General features: G+C 35.3%; 1 protein-coding gene across 1 annotated transcript in view; it reads right to left on the reverse strand.

Moving 5' to 3' along the window:
- LOC118192701 (uncharacterized) overlaps positions 1-11,481 on the reverse strand; it is a 120,905-nt gene extending 109,424 nt beyond the window's left edge. Inside the window, exons 1-2 of the mRNA XM_085819157.1 lie at positions 10,942-11,481; positions 10,187-10,730 (exon numbers count right to left, since the gene is read on the reverse strand). Of these exons, the coding sequence (XP_085675283.1) occupies positions 10,187-10,693 (507 nt within the window). The 5' untranslated portion in view covers positions 10,694-10,730; positions 10,942-11,481. The remainder of the gene's footprint in view (positions 1-10,186; positions 10,731-10,941) is intronic.
- Positions 11,482-16,074: the final 4,593 nt, after the last annotated feature.

Genomic DNA, 16,074 nt, shown 5'->3' on the forward strand with positions numbered 1-16,074 from the left:
ATACACTAGAGCACAGCTTCCGACTCGTCAGTTCAGCCGTTCGCAGAGCTCAATACATTCTCTTGACAATGCACTAACCGTGATATACTAACAGACTCTTTCGGTGCACTCAACGACCAACTCGGCACTCACTGACTGACTATCAACTCGATGGACTCTGCACGGACTAAGTGACTGACTCTCCGCATACCAGCAGGGTTTATAACGCTTTTGGCTTGTATTCGAGAACATTCTGGGCTAAAAGAATTCATTCCAGAAAGTTCTCCATCAATCTATGGCATATCGCCAATTTTGTTGCCACGTAGGCGTTTTCTTGCCAAATGTGGCAATCCTGCCTTCCCTTAGCATTTTATGGCAACCCTAAACCTGCTTTGCTGGAAAGCTATCTTACAGCACCTGGACATTTCGTAACAATATTATTAATAATTATTAATGATAAAGTACACATTTTAAATATTCAGTACTTTTCCATTTTGCTGGCGCAGGCCATAAAGTCGCCAAAAATGGTACAAAGGATGCCAAACGGAACATCTTCGCTGCTAACATTTTCGCCTCATTTTCAAAACAAGTCGCAGCCATTTCTTATAAGATTTATCGTTTCTTTCATTTTTACCAGATAGTTCAATTTTATGTTTTAAGGTCATTCACAATAATTAAGTCAATAAGTATGCAATCACACTGCTCACCCGAAGGCGAAAATGTAGAAAAGGTAAAGTCAAGAGTTAAATTCATAAATTCTAATGAGAATGCACTAGCAAAGTAAAGCATTGCTGTTTTATATAATTTCTGAGTAAGCTATTTGTATGAACTGAAATAATTCTTGCATTTACACTTGTATTCCAAATTAAGATTTAAATTGAAATTAATGTAGATAATTACCGAGAGGGATTAGATTTTTGTAGCGTAGTTTACATGAGATGAGATCACTTGGGGTCACATGATATGAACCGGCAAATCAAGATATTGTACCATGAAAGCATAGTAAATTCTTAAATTAATGTCTCTTTATAAATTTATTGTCTATATTTATTGGCTTTTTACAAAATTTTAAACAATATTAAGATATCTATGCCTTCAAAATAAAAAATTCTTAGAACTAACATTTGTTAACATTTTTTATGTTTATACTGTGTGTTGTCGCCAATAGTCTGCTTGGTGAGATTTGTGCTGGCGAAACAGAAAAGTACGAAATATTCATATAATAAATATATGCAATTCATGTAATTCATATAAATACATATGTTTAAAGTTATCTAACTTTGACCATATTCACAAATTTTATAATGTTATTAAATGTGAACTTTAAATAAAATTTTTAGCAGCATACATCAGTTGGGTTTCACTTGTTTAAATTATGACAAAGCATGGGAAAGATATCTGTTTAAGAGCAAGGATGCCTTCAAGGAGGGCTTTCTTCCCAACAATCATGCAATTAGCCCATTTGCTTGGTAATCAAACTACCAGACTTCAGTTGCTTTACTGTTTGGCTGCTGATTAGCTGCATATCAGTTGCAAAGCACCGAATAATAATATGTTGTCTGCTTCTTGTTACGTGTTACATGCAAGAAAGTAAGTCTTAAAAAAATTAATATGACAAATTTACAGTGAACATGTTGGTTTTTTTGTGCAATGTATGAACATACACTGCTCGACATTGAAAATGCAACACCAAGAAAGAGTGGTCAGAAATTTATGCAAATGTTAGAGCAGATGCACGTCACTGAGTTATGCGAATGATGTAAAAAGCGCAGCTCTCCGACACACGTGAAGTAAGATATAAAAGGAGCATGCAGAATGGGCAATATTTGTGCCGTTATTTCTGCCAGAAGAATTATCGAAGAAGTTGGTTTTTGTCCCGGAGGATACGTGTAATAGGAGAGAATGGCCAGGTCGCCGTCAGCGAAGGCACTTCCAGCAGATAGACGATTTTACGAGGGGTATGGTAATCGGACTGAGAAAGGCGGGTTGGTCCTTACGTCAAATCGCAGCTGATACCCACATGGATGCAAGCACAGTACATCGGCTATGGCGAACATAGTTCGAACAAGGAAATGTGGGAAGAAGGAGGGGTGCAGGTGCAGCCAGAGTGACGTCGGCACGCATGCATCGACGCATCCACCGACGAGCCGTGGCGGTCGCGCAAGTCACTTGTACCGTGATTCTGCAGCATGTGCAAGATACCCTGGATGTTCCTGTGTCGACCAGAACTATTTCCCGTCGATTGGCTGAATGTGGCCTGCACTCACAGCATCCATTAAAAAGACTGCCATTGGCCCCACAGCATAGACCAAATTTTTAGAATGATGTCGGACTGGTGCAATGTGGATGACAGAATGGCAAAATGTTGTGTTCTCAGATAAGTCACGCTTCTGTTTATCCAGTGACAGTCGCCGCATACGTGTGTGGTGTCGACGTGGAGACAGATGTAATCCAGCAGTAACTGTGGAATGCCCCACCGCGTTACAATGTGGCATAATGGTTTGGGACACTATTGCCTACGATTCCAGGTCACCTCTAGTTCGTATTCAGGGCACTATGACGGCCCAGCGATACTTGTATAATGTACTGCGGCTGGTGGCAATCCCCTACCTTCAGGGGCTGCCTAATGCAATTTTTCTGCAGGATAACACCCGACCACACAGTGCTCGCATCTGCCAACATGCTCTGCAAGGTATACAGATGCTTCCCTGGCCACGATACTCTCCTGACCTGTCACCAATCGAACATGTGTGGGATATGATTGGACGCCATTTGCAGACTCTGCCCCTGCCTCGTTCAGAAGATGAACTCTGGCAAATGGTTGAAAGGGAATGGAGAGCCATCCCTCAGGGACACCATCCACACTCTTATTGACTCTATGCCTAGACGTGTTTCGTCGTGCACTGTCCGCAGTGGTCCTACATCCTACTGAGCCCACGCCTTTCTCGCTCAATATTCTGACCACTCCTTTTCGGTGTTGCATTTTCCACGTCGAGCAGTCGAGCAGTGTATATATATATATATATATGAAAAAAATAAGTCAGAGCAGAATATAATTTATTACTAAAAAAGGGGTTAGAGCAGACTGAAGGGTACCCCTTGTATTATCATGAAGTTATTGTTTCATTTATCGATAAGTCAAGAGAGTGCAATGCCAAGTTTGTGCAATTCTCTGATGTTTTTTTAAGTAAACATAGGTTGACATGTACATGGATAAGTCAAGAGAGTGTGCAATGCCTAGTTTATGCAATTCTGTGATTTCCTTTTAAGTGAACACAGGTCAATGTGTACATGGATACCGAGTTTGTGCAATTTTTCGACTTGTTATTTTGTCGTTATGAAGCGGTGATTTTTGGCACTAAAATTGCCACTACACAAAGCCAAAGTAACAAGTCAAAGAATTGCACAAACTCGGTATCCATGTACCACCAAAAATCACCAATTTTCGCCAAGGGGTACCTGTAAATATACTTTTACCAAAAACACTTGTATGTAATTGGATAGTTGCAATTAAGTTTCTATTTAAATGAGAATATTTGTTAATTTCATTTATATGATGATAATGAATTTTTTCATTTATAGCTTTAGATGTCTTTTGAAATTATGCAATGAAAATATTAATTATAAAAGTGGCTTTTTGATTTTGTTTTTACAATTTCCTTAGAAACTGCACTGTTAAAAACAGGAATATTTTAGAATTTTATAATAAAGAGATTCAAAGACGGATCTGAATTTTACCAATTTTTTCCCATTAAATAGGCAACTCTATCAAGAAAAGAGCTCATTATTACAAAGATTATTATTACAAGCTTATTATTTTACTTCCATTATGCTTAATATATTGTTTTCTGAACTAACTTGAATTTAATACAAATTTATTTTCATACATCGCGTTTAACCAGTTAATTTTACTGTGTGTGTGTGTATTTAATTCTGACAAAGTACACTAGGGCTATCTGCCTAAGGGGAGGGACGCCTTCGTGGAGGACTTTCTAAGGGAAATTGGCTCGTATACACGTTACACATGGGGAAAACCACGAAAACGCCCATGCAGCCAACCCGTTCGCGGGATTCGAACCTCGGACCGAATTACCAGTGTTCAGCAACTTTACCGCTCGGCCGCTGCCAGTTAATTTTACAGCCATATGTTTGATATTTGTGAATTTTTACCTCCATATGCTTAATATAGTAATATCTCTACTAACTTAAATTTATGTCATTTATTATTTAACTTATTTTGATCACATGCAATAAATATCACATTTAAGTGGCTTACTTCTATGTGTTTAATATCTGAGAACTGTACCTCGTTCATCTTTTGACGTTGATCAATCATTGCTGAGCTTGACGAGTAAAAATGCAACACTGCCATCGAGTGCTTTGCAGAAGAAAACCCAAAGGAATTATACAATATCGATAATTTTGTTGTCTATTGTCAAACATACAGGAAAGATACGGTAAAAGTTTACAGTTTACAATTAGGTGCCCCTTGTTTTTTTTTTTTTTTTAATTCATTTTTTATGCCAAAAGCGGCACCAGGAAGAAAGAATTTCAAGATGGCTGCTACACAGAACAAAAAAAGAAGTCAAAGAATTGTACAAACTTGGTATCCACGTACACATTGATCTATTTTCATTTAAAAAAACATCAGAGAATTGCAGAAACTCAGCATTGCATGCTGCCTTGACTATGTCCACGTACATATCGATCTATATTCACTTAAAAGAAAATCAGGAAGTTAAAACTATCATGGTAAACAGAAATGGGGTTTCATCACTAATTCAAATAATAATATGTTCCCTGCTTCTTGTTACGTGTTACATGCAAGAAAGTTTAGTTCTGAGAAGCAAAGAAGCAAGTCTTAATAAAAATTAATATGCCAAATTTAAAGTGAACATGTTGGTTTTTTTGTGCAATGCATGAACATATTTATATAAAAGAAATAAGTCAGAGTGGAATATAATTTATTACTAAAAAAATGCTTAGAGTAGACTGAAGGAACCCCTTGTATTATCGCAAAGTTGCTTCATTTATCGCCATTCAACAGATTATTATTGAATAAAATTTGTCACCAATCGAAGGGGCACCCAAGTCTACACTTTTAGACATAGTACACACACGATACTCTTCCATTATACACACACATTTCAAAATGCATGACAGGTGCATGACGGAGAAGTACCAACAATATATTTGGCTAGACTGGAGATTACGGTCCAATCGCCAAGGGAAGCGAAATCGTGCCAAATCTGGTAACCTCTTGGCTTAAATACGAATCAATGCTTTTCGATCATTTATTGCTCATTTACTGCTTATTACAATTTTTTAAATTTCGTGATAAAACGCTTTACTCCATTTTGCTACTGTCTTAAAAATGATACAGTACAAAGTCTGTAATCCGGACATCCATTATCCGGAATGATCTATAATTCAGACTTCAAAGCCCCAAACATTTTTTTGTATGCTTTACGCATACACGTTTAATGCTACGCATGCGCGTTTAATGTTTACGCATGCGCATTTAGCACAAAAAACGAAGCAACTTAAACAACTTACATTGAATGAAATGTTTAATAAAGGTAAACAAATAAATATTAAGCTTTTTTTGTGTGTGTAAATTTTGATCATAATTGCTCTTTATTTCATAAATTACGGTTTCATATTTTTAATTGTATAATTTCTGCATGCCATCTTACCAGATTTAAATTGATGATCTATAATCCGGAAATACACTTAATCCGGAATCGCCGAAGTCCCGACCAGTCCGAATTACGGACTTTGTACTGCATACGATATTATGAAAACTTTTAATATTGTTGATCCTATAAAATACATAGTTTACTTTCAAATACTTTAGGTAAAGTGCAGAATCGCCCACTTATTTGTTTGGCGTTTGCAAGAGTACGAAGACGTGGATTTCTGTTAATTTTTTTTTTTTTTTTTTCACTTTTTAAGTGAAACTAGGTCGATATGTACATGAATAAAGCCAAGGAAGTGCGCAATGCCATTTTTGTGCAATTCAGGAATGATTTTTTTAAGTGAAAATCGGTCGATGTGTACATGGATACCCAATATGTGTAATTTTTAAAAATGCGCCAAGCAGTGGGTGATTCTGCACTTTCCCCATTTTTTCGTTGTTTTTCTTGAAGTCCTGTTTTAGATATTTTTGCACGTTTACAGAATTAATTCAAATTCGCAACCATCTAATATGGCGATATGATGAGTTAGGGATTTTGGTGCTACTTTGGTACGGTTGCAAGGACTTTTGCAATTTTTCTTTTGGCGAATAATACGACTTATGGTAAACCCGTTGCTGGTTATGTTATTTATAGTAACCGCTACTTTGTTGTCATTTTATTTTAAAAATAATGCGTTTTATTATGCATAAATTCCATGTTTTAAATATTATTTATGGGTTCTAAATATTAAAAATTAATTTAATTTTGCATTTTTATTTGAAATAAAATTTTTTTTGTTTATCATATTCTATGAAATTTTATGTTGTGGATGATGTAATCAATGACGTCACCTTACTTTAAAAGTAATTTGTTTTAATATGTATAAATTTAATCTAATGTTTTAAACATTATTTATGGCTGCTAAATATAAAAATACAATTTAATTTTGCATTTTTTTTTTTTTGAAAAATGATCTATTATGTATGGTTATTTAAATAATTTTAATTCTAAGCGTGATGTAATCAGCTCTCTGATTGGTTATAGAATATTTGTGCATTAATGAGCTGTAATCAGCTCCCTGATTGGTTACTGAAAATTTGTGCATTACCGCACCATTTTAAAACTTAATTCATATCTTCCAGTTCTTTCATCAGATAGTTCTCAGCAAAAAACTGAATCTAACAGTTTTTGAAATAAAATTATGTTTTCACTACACTAATTGACAGAAACGAGTTTAGCATTAAATTATTTGAAAACCTGTCAATTCTTTGAAACCTGCCAATTAATAAATTAATAGAGGGTTTATCAAATTTAAAACTGATATGAGAAATACACTCTTTTGCAAAAAAAATCGAAGCACCATGAAGGAAGTGGTTGTTTTTGATGAAACTGAATATCTATATAGCTCATACACAGATAATAAAATGATTAAAAAATTAAGGTCATAGTACCTGTTCACGGCTCACATTATCAAATTAGTAGTTGGTTGAACTGCCCTGGCCGCAATGCATGCTTGAATTCATCAAGGCAAGGACAGGTAGAGGTTCCTAATGTCATCCTGCAACACATTCTGCCAGGCATTCATCAGTTGTCACTCCAGATCTGCGATATTTTGTGGTGCCCAAATCTCGCGGCCTACCATGCCCCAGACATGCTTGATTGGTGAAAGGTCTGGTGACCTTGCTGACCAAGGAAGAGTATCAACCGCACGGAGGCAGTCCAGAGATATGTGAGCGGTATATGGCCTGGCCATTATCTTGTTGGGAAATGGACCTAGGATGATGTGCCATGAAGGGTAATGCAGCGGACGATATGCAGGGTAAGACTGCAGGATGGTATCAACATATTGTTGAGTTGTTAAAGATGTACTGAAGATGACCTGGTGTCGTAAGAAATAGTGTTCCACACCATCACACCAGGGGTTATGGCTGTATGCCTTTGTAAAACAAAGACTGAATGGGACCGCTGGCTCCATCTTCTTCAGACACAAACACGGTGGTAATCTGCTTCAAGAGTGAAGCGGGATTCATCACTGAACACTATACGATGCCAGTCTGATGGCAGCCATCGTAATCGGCTGGAACACCATTCCATTTGTGCTCCTTGGCCTTCATTTCATCAGCAATTTCCTTGTAGCAAACATTGCTGCCAACATCTTTGCACAGCAGTGTCTGTATGCTGCAGGTGGCGACATATTGCTCGGTATGACCACCCGGCTTCACGTAACCCTACAATGCGACTACGTTCGAAGTCGTTTGGTTGTCTGTAAGGTCTTCGATATCGTTGTAATGGCATCTTTAGTTGCTTCTTTACGGAATTACAATGACAGCAACAAAAAAAGGTAAATTTCCCGCCTCTGTTACAGGTTTTATACTTTGCGAATTGCACACTAGAAATTCGCGCTTTGATCGCAATTCCTGTTCATTTGCCTTGAAACTCTGATCATTTGCATGTTTGATCAAGCTATTTTTGCAAACTAAATTTCATCACGATCGCAAAAGTCCTTCTTGATGCTTCGATTTTTTGCAAAAGAGTGTATCAGCATGTTTAAACTACCAGTACAGTCAAAAGTCGTTAATCCGGACTTGTCGGGATCTATAATCCGGAAAAATCGATTTTTCCGGATTATAGATCATCAGTTTAAATCTCGTAAGATGGCATGCAGAAATTCTAAAATTAAAAATATGAAACCGTAATTTATGAAATAAAGAACAATTATGGGCTAATCTTTGGAATATAGTAACAGGTAGTTTGGCGACATTTTGGTAAGGCGATAAAAGTTAGAAGCTAGGACTTTAGTAGCGTACATGGATAAAGTCAAAAGTGTGCACAATGCCATTTTTGTGCAATTCTGGGATTTTTTTTTTAAGTGAAAATAGGTCAACATGTACATGGATGATACCGTGTATGTGCAAATCTTAAAAACGCAGCAAGCAGTTTGCGATTCTGCACTTTCTCCCAATTTCGCAGCTAATCTTTGTCATGATTAAGCATTTTTGTTCCATAAAAGTTCTAGTATAAGCGTAATTCGGCTAGCAGATTGTTGGAAAAAATGTTGAGTAAAAAAAAACATGCCTTTACTTCGTGAAAACAAAATGGCGTCCATAACAAAACTAGCAGTTTGCTGTAGCAGGGTTGGTTGCCAAATTTTCACCAAGTTACCATAATCTAAAGATTAACCCAATTATGATCTAAAGGGGATCAAAATTTACAAAAAAAAAAAAAAAGTTTAATATTTATTTGTTTACTTTATTAAACATTTCTTTCAATGTAAGTTGTTTAAGTTGCTTCATTTTATGTGATAATACTTTCTCTTTAATTCTATAAACAGACATAATTTCTTGTTCAGTTACAAAGTTCCGCTGTTCAAGGCCCGCATTTGCTGTGTCGAGAATACCGACTAACTTGTCAATCGAAATTTTTTCGTTTTCACTAACCTCTCTGTCACCTTCTTCATGTCTTTATCCATTTTTTGCAGCAATTCCACTTTTTGTTTGATGGACATCGAAAAATACTTTCGTTTTGTAGATCCTTTGGGAGCTCCAGCATTGGAAATTCTATTTGACATAATCGAAAGTTCAAGTTTACTTTTATAAAATTGCTCTTACAGTCTGCAAAAAATAATAAGCCTGATCCAATTCGAAGATTAAGGAACAACGCAATCATCAACATTAACTGAAATAGATAATTTTAGCTTATACCGTGCCTTATACATAAAACGCGCACGCAAAAACATATTCTGCACTTGCACACACGCATATGCACAGTCATAAAGGTCTTACGCGCACGCGTAAACGCCTATGCGCATGTGTCAACTCGGCGCATGCGCAGGAAGTTTTTAGCTTTGAGGTCCGAATTATAGATCATTCCGGATTACGGGTGTCCGAATTAACAACTTTTGACTGTATATTAAAATATTCTTCACAGCAAAATTTTATCTATATTCTTGACTTTTATATTTATACTCTTTGTTTCAAATAGAATATTTTTATTTGACAGATATTACATCTAGATGGGCTTTTAACATACATCTAATTTATTTAAGCACTCATAACGGTAAAATCCTAGTATACGGTGCAGCCTTGGCGCGATTTTGAAAATTATCGCCAGCACCAAAAATGACCCAAAAAACGTCTATGTATATCTATGTATAACTATATATATTCTTTGAATGACCCGTTTACTACTACTCATCATATACGTTTCGTTTTTACTGCTCATCATAGTCACCAAAAGTAGCCAAATCCCGTATGCACCGGATACTAGGATTAAACCCTCATAACATATCTTCCTTAGTTTCAAAAAACATAAAATGACAGAAATTTTGGTATTTTTCTGTTATCGGGACCAGATTCAGAAATGTATGCATGTGTGCGAGCATACGTACATACATAAATGTATATATGCAATTCCAAATCCAGTCCCAATACAAGAAAAGTTCAGAATTTTTTTTATATGACAGATCTATAATGGCCCAAAAATACAACTAGCATATAATCACTTAATTTTTTTTGTTAAGCAAATCCTACCTGGAGCTTTTCATGTTCTTCTGCAAGCCTTCTGAGATGAGCAACTAAATCAGTTGTACACCAAGAATTAGCATCTTGAGACTGGCTTTTATCACTATGTAAACTTGTTGGTGAATCAGATGGAGTCGGATGCATATCAGTAAAGGTCACACCCTTGCCATCAATATGCTTATTTGGTGATCTGCAAGCAGTTTTCTTCAATTCTCCATCTGTATTGTGTACAGATTTCTCCAAACTTTCACTACTCTTAGAATTACCTATATGTGGCTTTGGCTTAAGCAAAGGTTTTCTGAAAACTGACAGGTGTGAGGATTTCGAATTTTGCAAAGTAGATGACTGATTTCTAGGCCCTCTTATACTTCCATGGCGAGTCAATGTACTAGGTACTTGCTCTGTCTTTGGCTTAGATATAGGGAGCCTCAGACTTTTAGATCGAACTAGGGAACTCTTAGATTGGCTAGATGATGAAAGATGAGGAGATGTGGTAGTTGGTTGGTTACCAGGCATTTCTAATCTGGTTTAACTTTTTTAAAGTTATAGAAAACTGAAAAAAAATTTTAATATAAAATTTATTTACTAAAGCATAAATAAAAAATATTGAAAATTCATGACAACTTATTAGATCCTACACAAATGAATAATAATTATTAACACTTAGCAATTTTATATAATTTTTGAAATAATTCAATAGTTTTTAGAAAATATTCTAAAGTTCAAAATCATAAATTTAAACATCAGTTAAGAAATAAAATTACCTAAAATTTTAGTTGTTATAACTATCGTGAACAATTTTGTAAAACATTTTCCGCTTTCCCTATAGATTGCTATCAAGAGAAATGTAAGGCAAACATTTTTAATACTCAAAGTACATCAGCTATAGTGAAAACTCATACGAAATGCTTCATTACATTTCTTGCAGAAAAACGTTCTTCTATATTAAAACAGTTAAACTATCTAAAAAAATTATTAAAGCACAAGATTAGTTGTTGCACAAAACTTCTTAAAGAATATTTCCTTTTCTTGTGAAATAAAAACTACAAGCATATCCGATAAAGAAAAATCTTACTAAACATAATTTTTAAATTTCGAATAATTCCTACAAAACTATCACAAACTTATTTAAAGAGAAACAATCACAACACTACATCCATCATAAACAAACCGCCGAAGTTCACTGGTTTTTACAAAAAGAGCGGGTTACGGTTTTGAACAATGACATTCAAAATAGGCCACTAGAACAAGGATTTTGCTAAGGGCTAAATTAATGAATTCATAATCGGGTTTCAGTTTCGCGTCTAGACATCTACTTCGGTACAAGAAAATTGGAATTAATTACAATCCAGTTTTTTTCTTATGTCCATTGAATATAAATAGCTCGAGCATAAAACTCCGGGAAATTCGAAAAAGCTTTTCATCATAACCACACATGGAGGTTAGAATATTCTAACCTATTCTAACTTCCTTGGAGGGCGCTGTGATCACGTACGATGGAGGCAGGATCTTGGAAGAGCTCCTGAATTTTCAAAGGTGTTTTCCGGAAAATCTTCATTTATTTCAGAAACTTTTCGCGAATATCCTCTGCATTGTCTCTTTCTCAAAGCTGGGAGTTCTCCTGTACCTGGGGGGTCTTGTCTTCCTTGCAATCTTTTGCAGCACTAAGACGGAGCGTTCAGATAAGTAGAACTTCTTTTCTCTAAGCTAAATCAAATATCTGTCACTAAAGTACCTTTAAATTCATTCATTTATTATGATCATTATTATTATTATGCTCATTTTATTATGTTTTGGCATTAAATACTTAGTAATTGCTTTAAATCATGTGGTTCTTTTTTGGTTACCGTCTCGTAAGGACGCTATCCTTATCAGTAGCACTTATCAGTAGTATTAGCCCTACCGCATGTTCCTAAAACGTACTCGCCGTACCCCCTGCTGTGACAATGCTGAATCACTATTGGCTGACCGACTTGCTACGTAAAAAACGTCACTTGTTTGGTCACGTGACAAGCCGATTGCATGGATTCTGAAGTGTTGTTTAAGTGTGATTTGTAGTCTGCTGTATAAGACGTAATAAATTTTGTGTGCATATACAATTCTGAATTAATAATAAACCACTAAAAGGTACAGCTGGTAAAGAATATAGAACACAAACCTCTTCAGACATAACGCTTGAAGTATTTTATTCGGACGGCATAAGATATGTTTACTAGGAAGACAAATTTCGGCAAACAAAATATATAATTATGCAAAAGAAATTTCGTTACCCGAGCATAAAAGTATCTATTATTGTACTTTAGATTTTCAAATATCAGAGGTTGTGATATAATGTAAGAGAATTTTGATTTAACATTAGAGATTCAATTTTGAGGGAGTTGGAGCTTGGCATGAAGGGAGTTTTTATTTATTTTATAATAAAACAAGATTAGTTTTGTATTTTTGAAAATTTTTGGCAGAAGAACAGTTTAACCTTTTAATATTTCATTGGTATGTTAATATTTTCTGGAACTAAAATTAAAAAATGGAGGACTGTTAATATTTGCAGTAATAACCGATATTCTGAAAAGAATATTGTTTTCGATTATTTAAAAATATAGAGCAACTTCTGATGATGTCCGTCTTTTAAAAAGGTACAAAATGGCAAACTAGAACACTACTTTGTCATTGTCACAAGTAATGTATCAAAAAGCATTGTTTCATTTTTGGATGTGGGTATTCAGTTGCATACTAATTTATCTGAATCACAGGAAAAACATAAGCATTCAAAACTTGGAAACAGTCATTATGGTATTTCTAGGCAAAGTTTGCCATGGTGAATTAATAATTTCAAAAAGTTGTGTAGTGGATTTGTCATTCGGAAAGCACTTTGCAAGGTTGGAATGTGCTCAGAATATCATGGTATGCCTTGAATAATAAGAAGAAATGCTTACCAGCAAGGGTCAGAATTCAGTAGAGCCAGGATTGTTGCCTATAGAGTATGTGGATTATCGCTCTGTGATATCGCCCGTTGCACTAGTCGACATCCAACCACTGTTAAGCGAATATGGCATGTACGGAATGCTGAGGATTATACTGAACGGCATGCAGGATCTCATTGCCGTCCCATGATTAATACCCGAAAGGACAGGCATATTGTGAGGTCAGCCCTCCAAATTTACAACCACATCACAGACCATTAGTCAGAAAATGGGCATATTTGCAGCATGCCCAGTATCTGCTCGTATGGTGTGTCAACGTTTGCATCAGCATGGACTATCAGCACAGTGTCCATTACTTTAGCTTTCCTTGACAATGCAGCACAGAGAGAGATGGCTACTGTGGTGTGTCCAACAGCAAAGCTGGATATAGGAGGGGTATAATGTCGTCTTTTCAGATGAGTCCCGTTTCTGTGTGCATTATTCTGATGGTCGTGTAAGTGTCTAGAGGCTCCAAGGAGACCGCACATCACGTGGTTGCATTCAGTATCAGCATAGGAACCCTAATGTGATGGTATAGGCAGCCACTGAGCACATGGCACACACATCTTTAGTTCAGATCGATGGTAATTTGAATGCCAGATCGGTACATTTGTGATATCTTACATCCAGGGGTTGTGCCCTATCTTTGAGGCTTGCCAAATGCAATCTTCCAACAGGATAATTCAAGACCACATGTTGCACATAGTGTTCTAAACCTTCCTAGGTGTATTTGATTGCTGCCCTGGCCTGTACGGTTACCAGATATGTCACCCATTGAAAATACTTGCTTTTGCTGAGGACTGGCCTAGCAACCCTCTCCATCTAATACGATTGATGAAGTGTGGCATGGACTTGAATCAGAATGGAATGAGATGCCGATTTCTGTCATTCAAGTGAAATTCTACTCAGTGCCTAACCGGATAAGGGCCGTTTTAGCTGCCAGGTGGAGCTGTTGTTTCGACTGATTTCGCACCCTTGTAAACCCCAGGCTGCATACAAATTTAATCATTTTTGTCTTCATGCCATACTATTTACGCACAACAAATATTTTTTTTATTTGCTTTCCTTCATGCTATAGCAATTTTAATGGCTATTAGTGTATTATTGATTAACAGTTATCTAAGAGACTTCAAGAGTAACTACTTTACATAGTTTATAAAACTATTGCATATTTCTGTATAAAATATTATTGATGCAGAATAGATAGCGCCTAAAGACTTCGTGCAGCCATCAATGGAGTTGACAACACATTCATATTGGATGATTTTCTTTTATACTTTTCCCAATTACCGATAGATTGCAAATAAAAAACAAAGGGACTTACAATTACAACATAGCCAAACTGTCCTGAAGTAAACATTAACAATATATATAAAGCCAAAATAATTATATTCGCATAATATGTGCATGGCACTTTGTTACTAATAAATATCAGAGTGTCTTGGATCAAATTAATATTTGAACAGATGAAAAATTAAGTTTGACACTATCATAAGCAACTGCAGTTTTTGATTATCATAGAGTGGCAGGGATATCTTTGAAGATATAATTAATAGCATCATTACAACAAGGTGAAGAATAGTAAAACCACCCGCTACTAGACAGTTACAGGATTGCTATATATGTGTACAGTGGTTCTCTGCTTAAATCAGGAATTCTTTATTAATGGGGTATATCTGATAATGTGAAGTGTGCATTGCTGGAGGCTCGACTTACATTATCATCATGTTGGGAAAATATTTTGCATCATGACATAATTTATGTGCGTGATAAGATACATAAAACTGTTTTGAGTGATATCAGCTGTAAATTTAGAAAGACACTTTGTACACTCCCTTATTAAAGTGGCTTTTCCATAGGTCTTAGGCATTGTTTAAGATTACATAAAGCAGTCAAGTTGATTCGTGATGAATTACTAACTCTATCTCAGATTTTATTATACTTATGAAAGCTACAGATCGTGTTTAATAAAAAGCACCAGAAATAATCACTGTCTTATTGACTATCCATTTAGTCGCTCTCATACCATTTGCCGTTGTGCATAATGATATAAAACTAATGCCTTAGTAGCATTGCTCAGTCAACATCATGATATTCATGAAATTTTCTAAGGGGTAAATCAAACAAAAATGTAAGCAAAAGTCTTCTAAAAGATTATCTTCCCTAGAAAATACCAGCCAGATTTAAGACAAAAATACAGCATGTCATCTGAGAAGAAAATAATTACTTACAAAATCATGTTTCCAACACTAATAAAGCACCTAATTATATATTAAAATTTCAAAAGATCTACACAATTGATATTCAACTAAGTCTTGTATATCTATTATTTGGCTTCATAAAGTAATATGTTGTCTAAAATGAAGTAGTCATATAAAAACAATATATTTTTCTTAATGATGGTTATATAAAATTTCTTAATAGAATGGTTTTTCTGAGTAAATGAATTAGAGTTTAAAACAATAAATATAATAGTGCTATAATAAAGCTTCGTAGGACTAAGGCTGGATTTCCTGCTAATTTGTACTTTAGATTTTTTTTCTGCTTTGTGGAACTTTTCTCTTCTTCGTAACATCATGCTTTTAATGTACCTTTAAAAGCTAATTAATTAATTTTGACAAGTATTTTTCTTGAGAGATGCTCTCATGGAAGCTACTAAATGATATTTGTGTCATACCTGCTTTTCCGATTAGAAAATACATGAAAGACCAAGCCAGCCATGACCTGCCTGAAATCAGCGTACAAATGTTTTGTGTCTTTAAATATGAAGCTAGGTTAAGTGATGTATGTTTAGTAAAACTCTTAATCTTTATAATAAAATATATCATAAATATATTATACCTACATAAATATGTATCACAGAACATTTGCTTAGATACAGCTAGGATAACTTCTCTTGTTAATGTTATTTTGCACAGATTTTTTAATCAAAATTGT

This window comes from Stegodyphus dumicola, chromosome 6, assembly GCF_044657685.1.
Source record: "Stegodyphus dumicola isolate Sdum_Otavi_A_Nest chromosome 6, ASM4465768v1".
In the NCBI taxonomy this organism is placed as follows: Eukaryota; Metazoa; Arthropoda; class Arachnida; order Araneae; family Eresidae; genus Stegodyphus; species Stegodyphus dumicola.